This window comes from Carcharodon carcharias, chromosome 2 (assembly GCF_017639515.1).
Source record: "Carcharodon carcharias isolate sCarCar2 chromosome 2, sCarCar2.pri, whole genome shotgun sequence".
NCBI lineage: Eukaryota > Metazoa > Chordata > Chondrichthyes > Lamniformes > Lamnidae > Carcharodon > Carcharodon carcharias.
Window position 1 is genome coordinate 187,882,188 of NC_054468.1, and position 24,645 is coordinate 187,906,832.

The 24,645-nt window shown below is 43.7% G+C and overlaps 1 protein-coding gene across 1 annotated transcript in view; it reads right to left on the bottom strand.

Annotated features, from left to right (window-relative positions):
• ush2a (Usher syndrome 2A (autosomal recessive, mild)) overlaps nucleotides 1–24,645 on the bottom strand; it is a 1,196,697-nt gene that overhangs the window by 227,591 nt on the left and 944,461 nt on the right. The window contains exon 50 of the mRNA XM_041207243.1: nucleotides 6,569–6,777. Within this exon, the coding sequence (XP_041063177.1) occupies nucleotides 6,569–6,777 (209 nt within the window). The remainder of the gene's footprint in view (nucleotides 1–6,568; nucleotides 6,778–24,645) is intronic.

Genomic DNA, 24,645 nt, shown 5'->3' on the forward strand with positions numbered 1-24,645 from the left:
GTATGGTGTGTGGCTTGGAGGGAAACTTGCAGGTGGTGATGTTCCCATGTGCCTGCTGCCCTTGTCCTTCTGGGTGATATGGTTTGTGGGTTTGGAAGGTGCTGTCAAAGAAGCCTTGGTGATTTGCTGCAGTGCGTCTTGTAGACAGTATACACTGTTGCCACCATGCATCAGTGTTGGAAGGAGCGAATGATTAAGTAGTGGATGGGTGCCGATCAATTGGGCTGCTTTGTCCTGGATGGTGTTGAGCTTCTTGAGTGTTGTTGGAGCTACACTCATCCAGGCAAGTGGAGGGTATTCCATCCGATTCCTGATTTGAGCCTTGTAGATGTTGAACAAGCTTTGGGCAGTCAGGAGGTGAGTCAATCCCTGCAGAATTCCCAGCCTCTGACCTGCTGTGGTAGCCACTGTATTTATATGGCTAGTCCAGTTTAGTCTTTGATCAATGGTAACCCCAGAATGTTGATGATAGGGTTTCAGCAATAGTAATGTTGTTGAATGTCAAGGGAAAATGGCTAGATTCTATGTTTTTGGAGATAGTCATTGCCTGGCACTCATGTGGTCAAGCCTGAATGTTGCCCAAGCCTTGCTGTATATGATGGACAGGCTTTGGGGAGTCAGGAGGTGAGTTACTCACGGCAGAATTCCCAAACTCTGACCTACTCTTGTAGCCTCAGTATTTAAATGGCTAGTCCAGTTCAGTTTCTGGTCAGTGGTAACCCCCAGGATGTTGATAATGGGGAATTCAGCAATGGTAATGCAACTGAGTGTCAAGGGGAGGTGGTTGGATTCTCTCATGTTGGAGGTGGTCATTGCCTGGCACTTGTGTGGCATGAATGTTACTTGCCATTTATCAGCCCAAGCCTTAATACTGTCCAGGACTACTTCAGTATCTGAGGAGTCAGGAATGGTGCTGAACTGGCTGAAATCATCAATGAACCTTCCCAATTCTGACGTTATGATGGAGAAAAAGTCATCGATGAAGCAGCTGAAGATGGCTGAGCCCACGACACCACCCTGAACAACTCCTGCAGCGATATCCTGAGGCTGAGGAGCTTGGCCTCCAACAACCAAAGCCATCTTCCTTTGTTCTTGGTATGACTCCAACCAGTGGAGAGTTTCCCATTGATTCTCATTGATTCAAGTTTGCTAGGATGTCACACTCGGTCAAATGCTGCCTTGATATCAAGGACAGTAACTCTCACCTCACCTTTTGAACTCAGCTCTTTGGTCCATGTTTGGGCTGAGTGGCCCTGATAGAGCCCAACCTGAGCATTGGTGAGCTGGTTATTGATTTGTAAGTGCCACTTGATAGTACTGTCAATGTCACCTTTCATCACTTTGTTGATGATTGACAGCAGACTGATGGGGCAGCAATTGGCTATATTGAATTTGTCCTACTTTTAGTGGATAGGACATACCTGGGCAATTTTCCATCTTAAGACCATAAGACATAGGAGCAGAAGGAGACCATTTGGCCCATCAAGTCTGCTCCGCCATTCAATGATCTGATAATCATCAATTCCACTTTCCTTTATGAGGGTCTTTCCCCCATAACCCTTGATTCCATTACTGATTAAAAATTTGTCTATCTCAGCCTTGAATATACTTAATGACCCAGCCTCTACAGCCTCCTGCAGTAAAGAATTCTACAGATTCACCGCCCTCTGAGAAGAAATTCCTCCTCATCTCTGTCTTAAATGGTCAACCCCTAACTTTGAGATTGTGCCCTCTGGTCCTAGGTTCTCCCACAAGGGGAAACAACCTCTCAGCATCTACACTGTCCAGCCCCCTAAGAATCTTATATGTTTCAATAAGGTCGCCTCTCATTCTTCTAAACTCCAATGAGTACAGGCCCAACCTACTCAATCTCTCCTTATAAGAAAATCCCTCCATATTTGGGATCGACCTAGTGAACCTTCTCTGGACTGTCAGGTAAATCCCAGTGTTCTAGCTGTACTGGAACAGCTTCGCTAGGGGCATGGCTGGTTCTGGAGCACAAGTCATCGGTACTACTGACAGGATACTGCGAAGTCCCATAGCCTTTGCTTTACCCAGTGCTTTCAGCCGTTTCATGATATCACATGCAGTGAATCTCTGTTTAAACACCATGAGGAGAAAAGTCATTAAAGCCTGTTTTCAGGTGTGGGAATCATAAAGTGTTTCTTAAAATCAGTCTGTCTCTCTTAAAGAGGAGTTGCACTCATTGTACAGAAATTGCTGCAGATGTGGAAGACTTTGATAGAAACAAACGCACAGGAAATACAACTACAAGCAAAGAAAGGGCCCCCAAGTTTTCTGGTGCAGTGCTGAAGTCGTTCATCTAGAAGGGGAAAGGAGAGTCACAGAATGGGAAATTCAAGTGGGTAATGTTATTTCTCCAGGTGCAGGCTTACCTGTAGGCAACTCCCTGTGTTCTCCGATGATGTGTTTGCCTGTACGTGTTAAATTGACACTATCGTGATGCCACACAGCCTGACTAGCTGATGTCACACCTACCAATGATTCCAGTCTCACACCCACTCCATACTGCTTCTTTCTCTTTAGTTATGGTAGGCATATCACATTGCAACACACTCACTGACATTCTGCCTTCTCTCTCATGCAAGATAAGGTGGCACATGACCATGGGGAGCAGTGCAGATCCAACAGGGGACAGGCACGGCTGCATCACCTAGCTCCTCTGGAGGCAAAGGCGCTCCACATTATGGGGCTAGCTGTGAGTGAGGCCATTGCATTCAGCATCACTAAGAACCTTCAGGACGATGCTATGTTACTGCTTTATGCCCCATCTCAAATCATACCTGACCCCTCATCTTGTAAGCTGGCATGAACTGCAAACTGCAGATGGTGTGACCTTGGACCGATCACTTTCTACCCATCCCACTTTTCCTCATAAAACCCTCCCCTTCTGCATTTCTGCTTTGGGTACCCATAAACTGCCAGTTGGCTAGCCACTACAGCCACATGAGGAAGGGTGACACCTGACCTCTGATAAAGAAGCACTGTTACTTGATCAGACATATGCATTTACCAAATCAGATACTGGCAGAGTTGGCTGGAAGCATTCCGGCCAAATTTGATTAATAGTTCTGAGCTTCTCTGTAAGCTGGAAGTCAATGGAAATTAAAATTGGGAGCAATTTCGTGTTTGCAAATTATCAGTCACTAGACTAATCATTTTCTCCAGAGATTACTTATGAATTCATACTGTATTCAATAAATTATTTGACACTTCTGACATTCAGGGAGCCAGGTTAAATATCTCTTCATGGGGGATTTTAACTAACAGTTTTCGGGCAGGTGATAGGAGGAATGGGTACCTGTGCCCTGATGGTTACATTTGTGCAATCTATGACTCCCTGCATTCATGGGAAGTCCTTACATTACACTTGTTAATGTCTATTGGAAACTGCTGTAGCCTTTGGTCCTTACAAATAAGGCATTAGTGAACTGTTTTTTGCATATATGGATTGCAGAATGACTGTTGCCAAAAATAACACCTGTTGCAGTCTGGAGGAACCCTGAAGCAACAAAGTTAGGAATGGTGGTGACTTTTCACTGCTAAACAAAGGCTGGCTTCCTGGGCCAATGGACTGTGTTACAGATGTCTACACAGATCTGTGACAGCCAGTCTGGAGATGCATAGCCTCTTAAAGCTTTACTCCTTAGCTCATAATAAATGTAATTGTTGTGCTGTTTTAGCTCACAACTTTATTTTGAATGTCTGCCCTAGAAAATTCTTATGGTGAAATTATTAATTTCTGTATGGTTTGAAAATTATAGTTTAACAACAGTATGACAGGATTGTTATAAATGACTGAAATTTTAGAGTAATTAAACTAATATAATATGTTGCATTTCGGCAAACCTCTCAGTACTGAATTAAAAGTAGCTTATAAATGCTTTATAATTTTGTGTAACATGTTATTGATTGGTAATGAGCACTACTTTTGAATATTCATAAGAATGATGTGCTCATATTTGGAGCCTTCAGATTGTGGCAAAACAACATCACTTCACTTGTCAGCAGTCAATATGTTCTTATAATAGTAAGATGTGATATATATTTAAAGCAAAATCTGATACTTTGCATTCTATCAATATGGCATAATTGGTAGTAGGGATTGATTACAAAATTGAGGCATCCCACTCAAATTAGAACTCCTGAGACAGAACAGAAAACTGAACATCCAAACCTAGAGACTAGACAAAATAATTTTACTCTGTTATAATTTGAACTGTGTGGAGGATATTTTTGTTTATTTCACTAAGAATGTGAGACTTCCCATTTCTACTCATGGACCAGTGTTAGGAAACTAAACTAAACCAGGAATCTGAGGATATGTTTCATGGTGAATGTGGTTTTCTCGTATTGGTGACAGTGGGTAAAAATACCTCAGCAAATAGCATGAGTAATAAAACAGGAGTTAACAGAGTTTTTTTTTGGACTATCATTTGAGAGGGTTTTTTGTGATGTTCCCTTGCTGATTTCTGTGGTGAGCTGACAGTTAGGGCTTCTAGTTATAAGGTTCACAGAAGGTAAATTTAGAAGTGTTGGTACTGCACGTCTAAAGCAATATGACACCAGTAATTTGGTCCAAGCTGCAGTGCTGAGATCACTGGTCTGCATCAGGACCACTGTGTGTGCCTGTGCCTGACTGTGCACCCTAATGTGAGGTCATGTTATTATAATATTGAAATGCTGCTGAAAGAACACCTAATTCATAAGGTCGGGATTTTGGATACAGACAGCTTGTAAGTGACTGCCACTTTCAGAGAGGGAGGAATGAGCACAGAGACTAAAAAAAAAATGGTGTTTTGAGGCATATCTGCCATAAAATGTAGATCAGACCTAATAATGCTGCACCCTCCATCCTATAGTATAATGGTTAATGACTAATACATTATCAACACCATAATCATGGAGAAACTGTGTATTTAGTTTGCGCATATACACTTAAGTGACTGGTGCCATTTGGCAATGATAAAACTACATCTAAGTTATTACATCTACAAATAGTTCCCTCCACATAAAAGGAATAATAACAGGATCTGTTTAAAATTTGTGATTACAAGATAAGCCTTCAACAGTGGACCTAAATGTAATAGGAAGACATTTTTAAATGATTTACAACCAGTGTTTATTACAAATTAATAACGCTTGTCATACACATTATCAAACATTTATAAGCAGGATTGCTTTGTATTTACATTTTTACGGAAATATTACTAATTAATTGTTGCAGTGTACCACCTTTTTATTAAGGATATTTTCATTATTCATAAAATGTGATTTCAATCTTATTAAATAACTATACATTTTTTATAGTTAGAGCACTGAGGCTTTGTTAGGCATTAAGCACTACATGACAGCACACACTTAAAATTAAGTGATACCAATCTGTTTTTAAATAAAATACTTTATGAATCACTTTGTCACTTTTCTGCTATTGTACTCCCACATCTCATCTGTTTTCACAAGAATGAAATCAAACAGGTTCAGTGACTTGTTGGGTAAATGCACTGTCTGAGGTAACTCTAAGGCAAACTAACCACGTAATTATATGGAGCAAAGATGATCCTATGCAGTTTTATGTGATTTTAGCAGACGAACTGGAATTGGCTGCTGCAGGCTTGGGCTACAAAAATGAAAAATATCAGCCCAAATTCCTGCTCCTGATTACTTAATTGATATGTCCAAGTTTGGATGGTGGAGTGAACATAGGAAGTGAGACTGTTGTGATGCCTCATGTTGTCAAATAACCTGCCAACAATCACTTCTAGTTTGATACATGAAGAATGATGGCTTGGATTAGGCGCGGTGTTTGGGCATCATGGCTGCAACTGGAAGCCAACTTGAGCCAATGAATTTAGGAGAGGACAGAAAAAAATTGGGGATGGGGTGGTAGGGGGAATCCTCAATAAGAAGCAGTCATTCCTATGAGCATAAAACACCAAATATTTAAATTTCAGTGGCACCACATAATATCAGGAATGGCTCAAACTTTACCACCAAAAGAAACAGAATAAAGTTATTGATCTTATTGTGAGAGGTAGATTTAACTACCTATTACAATAAATTAATGATGATATTGTCTCATTTTATCTTCTTACATCATGAGGAAAGAAGTACTATATTTGTCATTTTTAAACAGGTTCTCCATATATGTGTTGGTGATTTCAGTGCAATGTTCTCTTTGGGAAATTTGGATAAGATGTGCTTTTATGGGACTAAAGAAAATTACGGGCTATTCCTTGCTTTAATGGAATTGATGGATAAATGACTCAAAATATAAAAGGTTGCCAGGGAAGTTTGTTGTTTATATTACTGTAGATTAAATGATTAGGAGACTGGGCTATTTTGATAACATCTGCAACCACAGCCCAAAAAGATTTTTGAAATCTAGAATCACAGAGAGATGAGTGTTTTTATCAGCAGCCAAGGCAAATAATGTATATATGTCCATGCAAAAAGAAATTATACTTTGAACTGTTTATATTGATCACAAGGTGAAATAATAGTGAATTCAGCATGTATGAATGACAAAGCAAAGTAAGTATATTACCTTTCCATCTGAAGTTCTGTTAACACAAGCCTGTTCTGAGGGATTATAACCAACCCCATTACAACATTGTTCATTGCTGGATATAACTTCAGTACCACAGCATTTGACTTGGGCTCCATCAATGATATGGGATTTCCTTGACCCATCAGGTCCAATGCAGCAAAGGGTAATTGATGCATCCACCAGGTCCTGCCCACAACAGACCAGCCCTAGCACAATGGAAAACAACAAATTTTATTTTTTTAATCACCTTTGGTACAGCAATGCCACTCTAATTATTATCAAGCTTGTTCCAGTATGATAAATTGCTAATTGCTTAATACCCTAATCAGTGTTCATTCTTTGCACAGATAAACTATGACAGCGCCATTAATTTAAATAGCAATTTCACTTAACAGCCAGAACTACACACCAGATTTTATGCAACATTTCAGCAACTGCATCCATCACTGCAGCATTCTGACATAAAGATGTCTGACGTGTGCTAACTCACTTAGAGAGAGCAGATGTTGCAGAGTGTGGTTTGGTAGTTATTCCCAGAGTGCATCACTTCAGCTTGAATGAGTAGCACATATGCAACTAGGCATTTTTTTCTAAAATCGCCTTGAATATCTATTAAACTTTGACTTTTGTCAAGTGCATCATTTGACATCTGTATCTTGACATCATTACAGCCTGCAAATTTTCACATTTTTAAAATGAATATTTTTTGAATTTGATTTTAGGGAAATAAGAAATTATCTTGATTAAACAAAACTAAAATCTACAAAATTATGAAAACTTTCTGGTAATGGCATCTGGTTTACAAAATATTCCTATTTGTGGTTCAAGTTATTGAATATACATCAACCGTGTTCAACAGAAGTACATTAAATCTTCCTTATTTAGGAATAAACCTGTGTATTGATACACTGTAACCTATATATAATCTGACACGTTAAATCATGGAGTTACTAATGTGTATGATAGTAATAAGATATTTCTCTTAGTATCAAATAGCCACTACGTTCAAGGCAATTTTAATATTTACATATCCCAGTCTTGAACTTCGAAATCAAGTGCTTTACCATTATGGTACACTGCAGTTGCAGTGTCAGATATTGGGCCAGATCATGCTGAAAAAAATAATGGCATCTTAATAACCCACACAGTTATTTATGTGCAAATTGGCCAGCAAATTGAGGGGGCTATAGATGCACCTTGTCTTGTGGCTCTCTAGAACTTGGTGGTCAATTTACGTTGTTCTGCCATTTGCTTTGTACAAACACCATCTCACCCTTAGCTTCCCCATTATTTTTTAGAACTTGCTGGATTTGCATATTAATTGCCCATTAAACCTGCCACAAAAAGTTAAGTCCGGTAATTACTGCGTAAGTACCCTTTTAACAACATGATAAATTTTAATGCTGTGCCGGGGAAATTCTCTGGCAGAGGAATTGAGCAATTTAAACAGGAGAATCACATTCTTTCAGGTGGTAAATTGTTTGCAGAGATTTTTAAAACATAAAATTTTTAATTTTTACCTTTTGTTTCCATCTCTCCTTTCTCAATCTAATTTTTCTTTCCTTCTCTTTTTGGGCAGAATCATCCCAGATTTGCACTAAGTGCGGTAGTAGGCGGGTAAAACAATATTTTACACACCAGCCGAGCTGGCGGGTTTTCGTGTCGTATTGTCCCAAGCCCGTCATGTTATTTATGCATTCTCAGGAAACACACAGTCTCCATGGCAGGCAAGCTTTCATTTGCCCACCACGCCACTACCTCACTGTTTCATCACGCCAGGCATTACGTTTAAAATACAGCCACGCTCAGTACTTTCAGCCCAGGACTGCAGCAAAGAAGACATGACCCTGAAAGGCAAGAAGATGGCAGTCCTCAAGTGCCCTTTGGATGCCATGGAGGCCTGCTGTGATGTCCTCTACCCCCTCTCTGGCCACAGGAGGGACAGCTATATTACCACTACAGCTTGGTAGGCAATGGCAGTGGTGCTCAGTGCCAATGCCGCACTGATGAGGTTGGCCATCCAAATAGAGCATGAATGAACTCATCTGTAGGATATGGCAGCCATCTCATCACTCTAAGCTCACACACTCAAACCTATAACAATTCATCGGCATCTTACTCACTGCCAGCTCAAGAGACATCACCACCCATTCTCACACACTTACCCTCACACATCCATTTGGCCTCACCTCCTCTGAAGACTGCATCCTCAGAGATTAACATCTTGAGGCCACTTGCACTTGTGCCCCCCACATACACCATGGATTACCTTCCCTCCTTAGTATAGCCCTTGTCCTGTAGCCTCTTCCCTTGCCTGAGGCTACTTCCCTCCTTTCACCAAGCAAGTTCTGGCTCTGCAGCCATTGAAAAGCCACCCACATATGGCTGATCTGGCTGGTAGAGACCTGTTGTGAGCCCCCATAAAAGTGATGTGGTGCTGTCTGTGAAGCTTGGCACTGATGACTGTGAATGCTGACTGAAGCAAGGCAGGCAAACAAACCTTGAAGTCCTGAGCAAAGTGCAACCAGCCACATGCATATCACTTATTTATTGTTGTAAAACACATCGGCAGGACAAACGATCCAGCAGGGTGTGGGGTTCGGGGGGGGGGGAGTTGTTGGGATGATTCCAGTGGGCAGGCCTAATAATGATATGCTGATGTATTACAATGAGCTTCCTGAAGTCCGATGGCAGGGAACAGCCTACCTTGCACGCGCAGTCATCAGCGCCAGGCTTCACAGACAGTACCACATCACTTTTAGGCGGGCTGAGTGGACATTCGCAAACTGGTTTCATGCTGTCACGAAGCCAATCGCACCATATTGTCCGCTCACGCCACCAAACATGCCCGATGCTGGCGGGCACATGAAATCCCAGTCTTTGTTTCTCTTTTAGTACCTGGTCCACACTCCTTCTCGGCCATGCTCTGTATAAGCTTTAAATCTCATTGGTTAAACATTAGACTTGAAATGTTAACTCTGTTCCTCTCTCCACAGATGCTGTCAGACCTGCTGAGTTTTTCCAGCATTTGCTGTTTTTATTTCAGATTTCCAGCATCCACAGTATTTTGCTTTTATCACAGTATTCGTCTCACTGTTCACTGAGGTCCCTGATATTCCATTGCCTTTACCATTGCACTTGCACTTCGAGCTGCATATGGTGCAATAAACTTTCAAGCTGATAGAAGCACAAAAGTCTAACTGATATGGTACCCCAAAAGATGCCCCACTCCAGCAATACTTGGCCTAACACATCAAATGACAAAGCTGGGTCAAAAAGAAACATTGAGTGAGAGGGAAGGTTTCCAAGGTATACAGGCAGAGATAATGTTCTCTATGCTTTATTTTTTTCAGCAGCTTGCATAGTATTTACTTGTAACTGCATGCAACTGTGCTAACTGGTCAAAACCAATACATAACTAATAAGGTGCCTGGATGTGTGAGAATTCTCTTACTTTGGAATGTTATAAATTAGGAGCTAACACCAGGTGGCAGGGACCAATTAATGATCAATTATGTGCCCTGGTAACTGGTCACTTGCCTCAAATGGTTTGTAAAGGGGGAACTAAGTATAAGAAAGGAGGTTGAAATCATGTTTGTTGCAGCAGGGAGAAGAAAATTCCAAAGGGAAGGGATTGTTCCAACTCGGGATCAGAGAACAACAGACAGAAGTCTGAGTAAATTACAGAATTTTACAGAAGCTACAGACATTTGAGAAGTCCACAAGATGAATCCAGTCTCGGCTTTTCGTGCTCCATTGTCTGTAGCTGAAACGGGAGGTATAACCTGTTAAGCTGTGTTAATTACTGCCGAGTTTGTTAGGTCATATTTTATGCTTAATAAATCTTACCACCACTTAGCTACAATTTGATGGTCTTGCTGTCAATTTATTTATCACATCCAAATTCATTACAGAAAGACAACCCCCGCCACCATTCCACCCCCACCAATCCAGCATCACTATTTAAAGGGATCGGCTACTTTCAGATCAGTTGCGATTGATTTCTTCTGGTCCTTGCTGCCATTTTGTAGAAATGTTTACAGGCAAGGTAGAGTTATTTTGGCTGCTGAAATTTACAGAGAGTAGTGTGGCACAAGCTATGTCCCAACTTGAAGGATCCTGCAGAAACCAATTCCTCTGAGGCAGAGATCAAGGATTTGCATCCCCTTTGGAATACAGTATGACAGGGAGATTGAGCAGAGACAACACGGAGCAGGTCAAGATGTTGGAAGAGGGAAAAGAAGATGGGATCTCAGCAGGGGGCCATATCTAACAAGGGTGTTCAGGGTGCAATGCTCCTACTTGAAAGTCAGTGAGGCACAGTGTGTCACTATGTTTCCAAAGAGGTCCTCACTGCAATCTGGCACCTGCCTGTTACAGCCACAACTGCAGCCTCAGGGATTGCCAAATGCTGTGAAGGTGACAATGGTCATGAACTTTTATACATCTGGCTCCTTCCAAGATTGAGCAGGTAATATTTGCAACATCTCTCAATTCACCACTCACTGTTGAATAATGGAAGTCATTGAGATTTTGCATTCCAAAAGAGTTGAATACATTTCAGTTTCTCTTGCCAGAGAGAAGTGAGTGCAGGCAACATGCAGCTTTGTGAGGACTACAGGCTACCCCACAATGCAGGATCTCATTAACTGCAGGCAGGCTGCTTTGTGGGCACTATTCTGAAACATGCACAACCAGAAGGGAATCTGTTTCCTCAATTTCCAGCTGGTGAGCAACCATATGCAATGCAGCATGTCCAATGTCCAGCATCCTGGCAGGCGCCATGATGCCTTCGTTCTGCACCAATCCAATGTATCATTTATATTTGTGCCACTATGGCAAATCAGAGCATGGGCACTGGGTAACAAGGGCGATCTACTGACCACATGGCTTCTAGCTTTCATGCACAACACACACACATGTAGGCAGAATGCATATAATGAATGCCATGCTGCTACACAAAATGTGATAGAATGGACCAGAGTAGGAGTGCTGGAACAAAGATTCTGCTGCCTGAGTTACATTGGATAAGCCCTGTAGGACTCAGCAGAGCACTGTCGCAATTTGTCATAGTCTCCTGTAAGCTGCGCAGCTTCACCAGCGTGAGGGAACAGCCCTTGCCACCAGCTATACAGCGACTAGCTAAAGAGGAGGACAAGAAATAAGGCGAAGGCGAATAAGCAACCTTCATGGCTATGACTGACTCACCTGACTGCGGTGTCATTGAACACAAACTCAATTACCACCAGTCCTATACCTTACCTTTCCTCTGTATTGGCCATCACTGTGTCTGCTTGGCCACAATGCTAAACTAAAAAAAATGACAAAATAAACATTCCAAGCCAAATTTATAAATCAAACAATGTTAGTTTGCATTAGTCAACTATTGCAATAGTCAACTATTCAGCCTTGTGCATTCCTTGAGCCTATTTTTCGCATGCCTTTGCCTGTCCTAGTGCTCCTACGTGGTGCTACCTCAGTGACTGCAGCAGGGCTGGTGAGGGAGACTGCAGACTTGTAGGACAGCCTCATGCAACTCTGACCCTACAAGGCATAGCTTCTGACTGTGCCACCTCAGCATGGACAGCTGCAGTCTGGGCTGTCTGGGTAACATGCAACATCAAGGGCACTGGCAGAGTGGCAGTTCTGGGAGGATGAACACTATCCATCTTGAGGAAAGTTCATGCTCAATGATGCCACTGCCATTGTCCCGGGGTGGCACCTCAGCAATCCTAGTATCTGTTAGAGGATCGATTTGCCGGATTTCTGGGAGACCTTGCAAGACCCTTTGAGCACTGGTATCTGCAATCAGAGTGGCAGTAATCTGAGTGTACATGGCAGTAATCTATGCTTGCATGGCAACAAACTGAACCTGTTCAGGCCTGCAACCACTCAACGAGTTCAACACTGGTTACATGCAGCAATCTTCTAAATGAGAAAGCAGCATGAAGTTTGCCTATGCATTTCAATGGGGATTATTGAATCTGATTTGTTGAAGAGCTTCTTTATTTATATCCTTACTCACAGATGGCCCAGATCCCCTGAAGAGGGCACTGTGCTGGTCAGATACCAGATTAGAGCAAGTATCTGTCAAAGACCTGGGAAAACCTTCTGGGCCGCTGTCAAAGAGGTAAATGATGAGCGCTCTTCCTTTCAACTGCAAGATCTGGGCCATTCTGTTTTTAACACATTTGCTGATTGAATGAAAGCCTTTCTTCTTCAAATGTAGAATCACAGAAAGGTTATAGCACAGACGGAGGCCATTTGGCTCAATTGTGTTTGTGCTGGCTCTCTGCAAAAGCAATTTATCTAGTGCCATTCCCCTGCCTTTTCCAGATAGCCCTGCAAATCTTTCTCTTCATATAACGATCCAATTCTCTTTTGAAAGCCACAAATAAATCTGCCTCCGTCACATTCACAGGAAATGCATTCCAGATCCAGACTATGTTACAAAGTTTTCCCTCATGTTTCTTTTGCTAATCTCCCCATTCTTCCCAGCAAACTGAATCACTTCACACCTCTCTGCACTAAGTTTCATCTGTCACTTGTCCACACACTTCACCAACTTGCCTATGTCCTTAAATCAATGTCCTCAGGTTATCAATCCTTCCACCATGGGAACAGTCTCTCCCTTTCTACTCTGTCCAGATCCCTCATGTTTTTGAATCCGTCTATGAAATATCCTCTCAACCTTCTCTTCTCCAGAGAGAACAGGACCAACTTCTTCAATTTCTCAAAGCAGCTGAAGTTCCTCATCTTTAGAACCATTCTCATGATTTTTTCCTGCACCCTCTCTACTGCCTTCACATCCTTTCTAAAGTGTAGTACACAGAACTGGATGTAATGCTCCAGTTGAAGCTGAATCAGTGTCTTACACAGGTTTATCATGACGTCCTTGCTTTTGTACTCCTTGTCCCTGTTTATAAAACCTAGGAACCTGTATGCTTTTTTAGCCATGCTCTAACCTGCTCTGCCACCTTCAATGATTTGTGCACATATGCCTCCAGGTCCCTCTGCTCCTGCACTTCCTTTAGAGTTGTACTCTTTATTTTATATTAATTCTCCCAGTTCTTCTGACCAAGCTGAATTACTTCACACTTCTCTGGACTAAATATCATTTGCCATTTGTCCGCCCATTTCACCAGCCTGTCTATGTCCCTTTGAAATATCACATTATCCTCCTCACAGTTCATAATACTTCCAAGTTTCATGTCATTTGCAAATTTTGAAATTGTGCCCTTTACGCCGAAGTCAAGGTAATTAATATATATCAAAAGCAGGGGTCCCAACACTGACCCCGGGAACCCCTCCAAAAAACAACCATTCATCACTATTATTTCCTGTCACTCAGCCAATTTCATATCCATGTTGCTCCTGTCCCTTTTATTCCATGAGCTCTAACATTTCTCATAAGTTTGTTGTGTGGCAAATTTGTTAAATTTCTGTTGGAAGTTCATGTACACCACATCAACTACATTACGCTCATCTATCCTCTCTGTTACCTCATCAAAGAATCCAAGCAAATTGGTTAAACATGATTTGCCCTTAACAATTCCATACTGGCTTTCCTTAACTAACCCTCATTTGCCCAAGAAACTATTAATTTTGTCTTGAATTATCATTTCTAAAACTCCTTCAGCACTGCGGTTAAACTGACCAGCCTGCAGTTGCTGGTCTTATCTTTACACCCTTTTTTAAACAAAGGTTTAATATTTGCGATTCTCCAGTCCTCTGGCATCACCTCTGTATCTAAGGAGGATTGGGAAATTTTGGCAAGTGCCTCCACAACGTCCACCCTTACTTTTTCATTATCCTTGGATGTATCTTATCTGGTCCTCGTGACTTAACAACTTTAAGTACAGCCAGCCTAATACTTCCTCCTTATCAGTTTTAAACCCAGAAAGTGCCATCAGATTGTTACTAAGAGCCTCATGGCTCCTCGTGGGCCTCCAATTAGACGCTATGGGCAGAATTTTGCCCTTGATGGGCAGGTGGGCCCCACTGACTCGGCAGAGGCTGAAACAGGCCCCGCCGCCGTTTTAAGTTGCCGGGCCAATTAAGGCCCGCCCAGCGGGCCACCAGACGGGAAGCGCTATGCGCTTCCTGTGCAGGCGGGGGGTATTCCCCAACTGTCAGAGCGCGCTCTTTTGCGCATGCGTGCGAAAGAGTGCACATCTCCCTGAGGCAAAGTGCTGCCTCAGGGAGATCACTGAAAGTCTGTGAAACTCTAAAAATAGAAAAATTTAAAAATCATTAACATGTCCCCCTCATGTGAAAATTTAACACGAGATGGGACGTGTTAGAGAAGAACACAAACACTTTATGAGGTTTGTAAACAAATCACTTACCCACCTGCCCATTGGGCCCGTGCGCCGACCCAAAGTTCGCAGGGGCCCCTCAAAATGCTGGTCGATTGGAGAGTTAATGGCCTTAACAAAGCCTTTAATTAATGGCAGGCGCGCGTCCTGCTGCTTAGCACACCCGCCAACCGAAATATCGCGATGCTGTGCGCTGATGTCAGGACGCTTGCATGATATCAGCGCGCAACATTTTAAGTGCTGGCATGTGGACTCTGCCACCTGCACGCCAGCCAGAAGATTCTGCTCTATATTTAAGGGAACCTGCCACTACAAATACACTACAAAAAAAACCAGAAGAGTCAAAGAGTAGAATTTTACGACAGCGGGATTTTATGTTCCCACTGTCGTCAATGGGGTTTATAACGACCCGCCGCATTTTACGGCCCCGTCCCCACCGAAACTGGGCTGTAAAATACTGCCCAAAGTATGCTAGTGTGACCCTGATTTTAAGAATTTTTATGTTGTGATAAAGGTTACTAATAAATGAAGCTATTTTTCTATTGCCTCACAAGTTGTCTGCAAGTAGTCCCATGCTACAGCACAGAAAATTGGCTTAGCATTATGTTTAATAACTTGATCAACGCATTCTGGTAGAATTCCTATGTGTGTTATTTTAATGAACATTTTAACTTATTGACTTTAGACAGGTAAACAACTTTGTGAAATTAACATGTAGAAATACAGTTGCCAACTCTATTCCTGGAGATTTGGTCCCATGGCATTTGGTCAATGACATTCAGTGCAGCCTGAAAATGTTAATGTATTTAATGGCTTAATAATATCTCTCAAATTTATACAACAAGCCACAGGGAGACGGGTACCAAATTGCATTCCGAGGGATGAGAATGCATGGTTGCTCTTGATAAGCTGACCACTGCCCAAGCACAATATAATTTATGTCATGATGTCAGTTCATGACATCTTCACGAGACAGACAGGCATGTGCTAATGTGTTCAAAATGCATTTCTGTGTTTGTTGGGAGAAGGGGTGAGGGGGGTGGGAAGTGTGCTTCAAGTTATGTTGCCATCAGTGCAGTGCTTTTATTAGCCACAGTTAAGTCAATACAGACAGTAAGGTTAAGAAAAAAATACTGTCTATTTCTATCCATAAAATCCTGTCTAGCCATAATGAAAAAAACAGTTTAACCAGACCGGTAGCCATCTGAGCTTTGGGACGGTTGAACAAAGTCTTCTGAGGCTAAATTGGATTGCCCCCAAAGTCCCACACAGGGATGGTGATGCACAATTCATCTGCACCCATTCAACGTAACGCAGCCAACAGGTAAACCTTCTCATCTGAAAGATTACTGGGTGCAGCAAGTGCTAACCATGCTGTTCATCAGCAGGGGGCCCCAAAATTACACCACTTAAAGTTATCCTGCACCTCTTAAAGTGGTTGGAGTAGGTGCTGGCAGTCTTGCAGAAAGTGAATCTGACGTGGGAAACAATGAAGAACGGTGCAACATAGAAAAGGCTCCAAGGTTTACGGATGCTGCTCTGGAGGCCTTGGTGGCAGAGATGGAACATTGAAGCTATGTCTTGTATATGGAGGGTGTCAGGAGATCTTCCAAGCACATACTCAAAAGTGAGTGCAGGGGATAGCCATGGAGATAACTGTCAGAATTCAAGGCCCAAGGACTTGGGATGCAGTGCCAGCAAGAGGGAGATGACCTCACATGACTGGCCATCTTCAAATGCCATATCCCACCAACTGCACCACTAGTCTCAAAATGGAGCCAACCAGAGGGTGACAAGCATGCTTTACATCCTAACCCATATGGATAGCCAGCCATTATTGAGATGCCCATTGCTGAGACCATCGCCATCAGTGGGGCTGAAACCATTGAGGTTGATGAGGATTTATATCTAATCCTCCTTTTCATTTTCTACTTCCCTCTCATCATACAATATTTCTTGATTTACTAGCTGCAGGTGGTGTAAGATGCACCTCTTATTTTTCCTCCCTTCCCATTCCAGAACCATACCATTGTGCTTTTTTCCTTTCAGATAATAAAGAGGTGCAAACTGGCCAGGGAGTGGAAGAAAACCATGAAGAGTGATGATGAAGACATACCACAGTCACCTATTCAACACTTGTAGCCATTGCTCAGATAAGGACACTATTCTTAGAGAATTGATTAGAGGTGCGATGCGCAAGTGGCAAGACACAGGTCATGAGTGGGCATCAGCCAGGGCAGAAGGCAAGGATAGCACAAGTGCTAGCTTGGTGGAGGGCAAGGTTGCACAAGGGTTCTGTTGCAGAGCTGAGCACTTTGACAGGGTAGCCTACAGAAAAACACTAAATGGCACAACTAAATGGCTGGTACATTGGGAAGCCTGCAGAAAACCTGCAGTCAATGACAAGGAGCATGGAGTAATCCAACATCAACTTGGCACAGGGTTTTCCGCAGACCATCTGTGTTTATGAATTTGGTTTGGAATATTTATTTTGTGCTGGCTTTTATTCTTGCCTTGTGGCTAAGCAGACACCTTGATGATCAGTGAAAGAGGAAAGGAAAGGTGTGTGACAGTTGGTAAATGGGGATTTGGGGTTACACTTACTGGTATTGCATTCAAATGAACAATTCATAGATAACTCAGGCAGAAACGGGCTGCTTAGATTGTCTCCTCCCCTTCCTTTTCCTCCTCCTCAACTACCTCAACTTCCTCCTATGTTCCTCTTCTTCATCCTCCTCATCATGTTCCTGTTCCTCAATTGCTTGCCATATTGTTGGTGGCAAGGGTTGGGAGGTTGTGCAGTGCAGAAAATTGCAGTGAATCTGCTCCGCTGAGTACTGCAGTGTGACGCCGGACCCTTATAGGCAACGAAGGCATTGTTTCAGTACCCCAATGATATTCACTGAAACTTTTCATTGGCCAGAATTTTCCGGCCTCCATGGCATTGGACGTCATGGTGGGCTGGGGGCGGGCAATATGGTGAGAAGGCCAAAAGTTGGTTTCACGCTGGTGTGAAAGTGCAACAGGATCACCCGATGGTGTCCGTCATGGTGGAAGGTCAATCCCTCTGGAGGCTAGTGTGAACCTGATTTGGATCCCACTAATAGGATGCAAAGTAAGTCCCGACCGGAATCATCTTCCACGCCTGATTTATCGATACGCCGGTGGGAAAACACACCAGCCCAAAACACGTTTGGACAAGTGTGACATGCAGAAGTTGGGACTTACCGTTAGGGCCTTGCTCAGATCGCAGACATCCAAGGAGAAGAAGATGCTGGAGCCCTACAGCTACTGGACCCTGGTGGAACACATGCATCTCATGCTGGGTGAATTCTCATGGACATGGCTCTGCCACAAAACAGCTCACAGGAGGCGGGAGATCTCTGTTGATGTATAGGGTCTGCTTCGGAATATCATGGTCTTGGACATGGGCTGCTATAGATGATCAGCGAGGGAGGGAGAGGAAGTTCCAGCTGTGAGTGGGAGAAGGTGTACTGTGGGGGTGGAGGTGGTGTGATGTGAGAAGAAGGTCTAGGATTGACCAGGAGAGGAAGGTGTACTTGGGGAGGTGATGAGGTTGGGGAGGGGGGCGAAAATGGAAGTGTCAAGGCAGGGTGAGGTTGAGAGAGCGGGAATGAAAGTGTTAGGGTGGGGTAAGGTTGGAAGGGGGGAGGAAGGTGTCGGAGGATGAGGTTTGGCACGGGGAGGAGGGAATATGGGGGAGGAGTGTGTAATGGGAAAGAATGCATCAAGTGGGAAGGTAGGTGTAAGGGGGGAGGAAAGTGTTAGGGAAGCAGTTTGGAGAGGGAAAGGAGTCTGGGGAGGGGAAGGAATCTGGGCGAGGAAAGAAGTCCAGTGGGAAGAAGTGGTTCGGTGGGGGGGAAAGGAGTTCATAGGAGGAAAGGAGTTTGGAGGGTGGAAGGAGTAAGGGTGGAGGGCACAGTAAAGCAAGGGATGTCCAGGTAAATATGCAAGGGAAGGGTCTGTGGAGTCAATGACTGCCTCCTGGGGAGTGAACTGAGGGTGGGCTTGGTAGGAGGGAATGGTGATTATGAGAGGGGGCAGACTGAGCCGGAAGGGTGGGATACTGAGGGTGGGATGGTAGCGGTAGAAGGGATGGCCAGTTTGTTTGGTAAGGACTTGGAGGCAGACACGGATCCTGGAGATGGAGAGGAGGTCGATTTGGATGGGGCTGGCATTCTCCGGAAGGTAGGGAACATGCATGTTCACCTGGACATCCTGGAAGGAAAAGTGTTGGGGTTGGTTGGTAACAATGGGAAGGTGGAAAGTGATACCAGTGGGAGTCAACAGTGATGGGGAAAAGGGCATGGGCGACTAGGGGAGGGGAAAGGACAGGGAGCTTATGAGAATCTTGACTATGACCATGTTTTTCAAATCAAAAGTGAGCAGAGCCTCATGTTGGACATATACAGATGCTGCATGGGAGTGCATTCTGTGGTTGGGTGGAGATGCACATCAGCTCAGATGGACAACTGAAAGAGAACTCCAGCAGGCAGCATTGAAAATGCTTGGGACATGGAGATGAGTGTGATTGAGGAAGGCCTGGCGTGCGTGGGAGAATGCTTGCACAAGGTTCTGGAAGGCCCTGTCACACATATACTTCTCCCTCCAGAATCATTCATGGTCTGGCTGCATGCAGCTGATGTGCTAGTGGGGGTGAGGGGTGCAGGGTGCAGGGAGAGGACTTGCAAAGCTTGTAAATGAAGCAGAAAGACAACATTACACATTATTCAGTGAAAGTGAATATATTTTCAGATTATAAAGTGACTAGATGTGTTCATCCATACAACCACTTGTGATCAGAATTTCTTAACTTTTCTAGGCCAACCACTTCTTCTAGGTGCTGCCTGACATCCGCAGCAGGGGTGGAGACAGTCTGTGCAATGGTTGACCCTGTTCCCTCTGATTACTTCAGCATGTGCCCTCTTGAGAGCCGAGGCCTTGAGGGCCCCAGCCTGCTTTGGCTGTCCTCCTCTGGACCAGCTGCTCCCTCTGCAGTGATAGAGGATGAGGTTGAGAGGGCTACAGGCAAAGGGGACTCAGAAGGAGAGGACAGCCTTTGAGATTTCTGAGTGGATGACCCAGGAGTGTCCACCTGCTGCTCCTCCTTCCTTCGGGTGCCGAAGGGCACCGGCCTGACTCCTAGAGGGAGGTCAAGGTGCCCTGTTTCCCTCTTGCATTGCCACTGCAGGAACTCACCCGTGGTTCCCATGAAGGAGTGCACGTCTGCGCACATCTTTGCATTCTCCTGCACCAGGGTCTCCATGGCGTCTGCCATCCTGCCCATTGAGATCTCCATGCATGCACATGTGGGCACCACTTCATCAGAGCGCAGGTGGATGCACTCCTTTGGCTTGTGTTGAGGGCTTCCAACAGCTCTGCATGATGTACCCTTGTCTTCTGCTGACTCTCCACGATGAGTTGGGAGGCCGAATCCAGAGGCTCCTCATCTGACTTGGACCTCACAGATGACTTTTACCCAGCAGAGCTCCGAGTGCCGAACCTGCCTCCTCCTGCTGCAGACACGTGTCCATGCGGTGACCACCAGATTGTAAACCCAAGCCTGCTCTAGATCTAGTTTCCTATGGAGGTGTGTGTCTCTGCACTGGTGCAGGGTGTGGGGTAAGTCCTGTGACAGTTCTTCCAGGCTGCTTATTTCCAGCTCTTCAATGGAGGAGGTGTCCTCTTGGCTAGAGGTGAGGACCTGGATGGAGCTGAGGGACTGGCTAGCTGAGGGTGTTGTTGGCTTGGCAGAGCTCCCTATGAACCAAAGTGGAGATAATTAGTGCATAGCAGCAGAGTCAAAAGCAGAAGAGAGAGCACTCACAGTTGAGAGAGGGATAATGGGGTCCAGGACCCTCATGTGAGTGTTTGCTGCCAACCTTACTGTCGCTACAGTCACGTTCCATGTCCTCACCAGTCAGTGCAATGGCACGCTTCTCAAAGCGAATGAGGAGCCCAATGTGGGCCACTCCACTCCCCGTCTGGGACCACTCCCTGCTGTTGTGAGCCAGCTTCTTCTGCATGAAAACAGACGGACAGAGTGTGAACAGGATTCATGGCACTGCGTGGAATGTTTGTGTGGTGAGAGGAGCCATGAATGGGATGAGGGCATGAGCTTCAAAGGATATGAGACTGATGGAAGTGTGAACGTATGTGTGTTGTCCCTTGAGGAGCAGGACCTCTGTGGATGTGTAATGGATTTGTGAGTGTATGAGTTGAGAGCGATGAGGTAGTTGACTTATCCTGGCGGAACAGATGAGAGCATTCATCCTTTTCCTGCACTGGGTGGCTGACCTCCTCTGTGCTCCAGTGGTATTGACCGCTGGTGCCACCACCTCTCAGGTCAGATTGGTGACTCTAGCGGATCTCCTGTGGCCAGAGCAGGGGTACAGAACATCATGGCGACCTTCCACTGCGTCCAGCAAGCACCCCAGAGAGGCATCACTAAATTTGGGGGCTGCTGTCTACTTTGTTTTCGGGGCCATCTATCACCTGGAGCAGTCCTGGTCTGAAGACACAAAGTAGGCATGCACTCTGGTGTGCTTGAAGTATGGTGCCCGGAGCAAGGAAGCGCTGAGTTCACAGCATGGTGGGCAAATCCAAGCCCACCCCCCAACGATCTGGCTTGTTCCTTATGAATGCATGATTAATGAGGCGGAACGCACCAGAAATGAGATAGTACAGCACAAAAAGCCGCCATTGCGGCCGGTGGGTAAAAAAGACCTTTATCCCACCTTTGTGCAAATCTGGGATGATTTCGCCCATTGTTTTTTGAACTGGGGGAAGCCTGTAATCCTAGCGAAGCTGGGTACTTAATCTTCCTGCGTGTATCTGGCAAGAGAGCATTTAATGTAGTGAGGTCTTATTGAATAGCAAGACTCAGTGACCACCTTATACACCAATGGATGCAAACTACAAGAAGTTGCAAATATCTCTAGTTCCAGCCTAGAAGAAGGCGATGGTCATGTGGTCCTTGACCTGGTCTGAGGTTGCAGTTGTGGAAGATTTCTGAGGGTGTCTTTATTGAAGTAGAAGGGTCTGATTTTTTATTCTTTCATGGCACATGGGATCACTGGCAAGGCTAGCATTTGTTGCCCATTCCTAATTGCCCTTGAATTGTGTGGCCAGCTTGGCCATTTCAGAGGGCACTTAAGAGCCAACCACATTGTTGTGGGTCTGGAGTCACATGTAGGGCAGACCAGGTAAGCACAGCAAATTTCCTTCCCCAAAGGGATATTAATGAACTTGCTGGGCCTTTAGGACAACCAACGATAGCTGTGATGGTGAAAGTATTTTTATATTCCAGGTTTATTAACTGAATTCAAATTCCACCAGCTGCTAAACCGGGATTTGGATTACTAGTCCAGTGACATTACCACTACATCACCATCTCCGCTGACACACTGTTTCTCATTGAGGTTCAGGTTGGAGAATTATTCCCTGAACACCGTAGGTGTATATGGCTCCGTCTGAGCACTCTTCTCCTCCTCCTATCCCTCTCTCCCCACCAGCAGCTTATCCTGCTCTGCGTGGCCTCTTTTCATTCTCCAAATCAGCTGTGAGGGGAATAGCTAATAGCGCATCCATATCTTGGAACAGCTGGTTTGTGTTGATGTCTTGAAGTCAGCAGAAAAACCCTTCAGCACCTCCCACATCACATTTGTAGAATTTTGCAACTGGAAACAACTATAGAAAGCACCAAGCACTTGTTGAATCATAGCAACAGCCAGAAAGAAGGTGTTTTGTGTTGCGGCTTGCAGCTATATGGCTGGCAAAGGTGTCAACAGCTGTTGAATCTATTCAATGTGATGAGAAATTAAAGGTGATAAACCGATGCCCCTTTAAGGTTCAAATGGTAGGTGACTTTCACTGCCACTGCATTAATTCTGTATTAAAGGAGAATACTGTGCAGAGAGTTTTCAGCACAGAGTATTTTCTCTTTGCTTCTCCCATCCAACAATTTTTTAAAAAAGTGTTCAGCATCATCCTGACATTTCTATTCATTGCACACCCTAACCTCATAAGGATTGTTTCTGGCATGACTCACACTACAAGTGTGTATTTACTTTATCCCTCATTTTGTTGATTTAGTTTATTAGGTTGGCTTTAAACAAGCTACAAGTGTGTTCACATGCTGTGGAAGCCATGTTGCAGCTTCAAAGGTACTCATCGTGGCCAAAAACAGGTGCTAATAAGCCCAATTTTTCACCCTTCCAGTTTTACTGACCATACTACCATCATCTGTAGGAGACCAGGGTTGCATGAGCCAGAGGTCAATGTTCAGGAAATAGAAGCTGCAGTTTTCCTCCATGTGTAAGACCTACTGCATTTTAAAATACATTATATTTTAGATGGTAATTAAGACACTACTGACTTACAAGTCGTATCAAAATTAATTTGCAGCATTTTGACCTTTTGGTATGAAACCCAAATAAAGCTAACAGGCTTGCTGCACCTTACCTATTGAAAGCACATTTACAGGAACATTCAATAGCATTTAGGCAGGGCTCAAGTTTGGATCAGCACAGGGCTGCAGTGTTTATCTCCCAGGTTGCAGCAATATCCGGAAGTTTGATCATCCATTCCAGACAAGTCTCAGCAAATTTGGGAGAATTGGCAACTGTACTTAGGAATTTTATCTGAGTGAATGAGGTAGATTATTAAAAAGCTGTAATGACTTGAAGTACTGGGCAGGTTTCTACTTGAAACAGATAACTTTATTTCAGCGCTCTTTTAGAAACTATGTGTTGAACCAGGTCCAAGACTAGAAAGCTCCACCCCCTCCCACAGATTACCCGCACTTAAGCCTCATTCGTCAAGAACAATCACGTGACCCTAAATAGGCTGAAGGAAAAGCTATACCTTCAATCACTACAAAAGCACTGAGCAATTCATACATTTCCTTCCATTAGGAGCATCTAAAGTCCTAACCTCAGATGAGCTTTCCATTTGACAAGAAGTTGAAGAAGTAAACTAAAAAAGTAACAATTTGAAGTATGAAATATTTTTTAAAATAGGTATTTTTAAAAATAGATATAGCTATATCTTTGATACAGAAATTCAAATGTGAAAAATTTTAAGTCGATGGTTATTAACTGCCCTTATGAATAACCTGTGCCATTGCTTATAATAACCAAGAGGTTATGCTGCTATAGGGATGGAGTGTAGAACTGAGGAAAGGCTGCGCATGTCCAATGAAAAAACAACAAAAATAAATTTCTAAGACTTTTACTCTGAGATAATGAGCAAGTAATTTTTAATTTGTGAAAGATAAATAATTAATTTCCCTTATCCACTGCAGCTGCAGCAGTAAATCTTTATGTAAGCAAGCATTGTTTCTTTAATTCTCACTATCAATATCATAAAGCACAGGTATTATAAAAATCCACAGACTCTCTTCATCTCTGAGCTGGCTTGTAAAATATGTATTATGTTGGAAACCTTATTTTGAACTCATTGCTGGTAACTAAGAGAAAAAAATGAGGATTGTCAAAACTATTTCCTGAAATAAAAAATATAAAATGCTGGAAACTCTCAGCAAGCCAGGCAGCATCTGTGAAGTGAGAAACAGATGTTTCAGGTCGATGACCCTTCAGCAGAACAGAGGAACTTCAAGCAATTTGATTGACTATTATTCTGTTCTCTTTCATTGGTAGAGATTGCACACTGGCAAATTTCTTGGTAATTCCCAATTGGCTATTGGGAATTGGGATTATTGAGTTTTTAATTGCA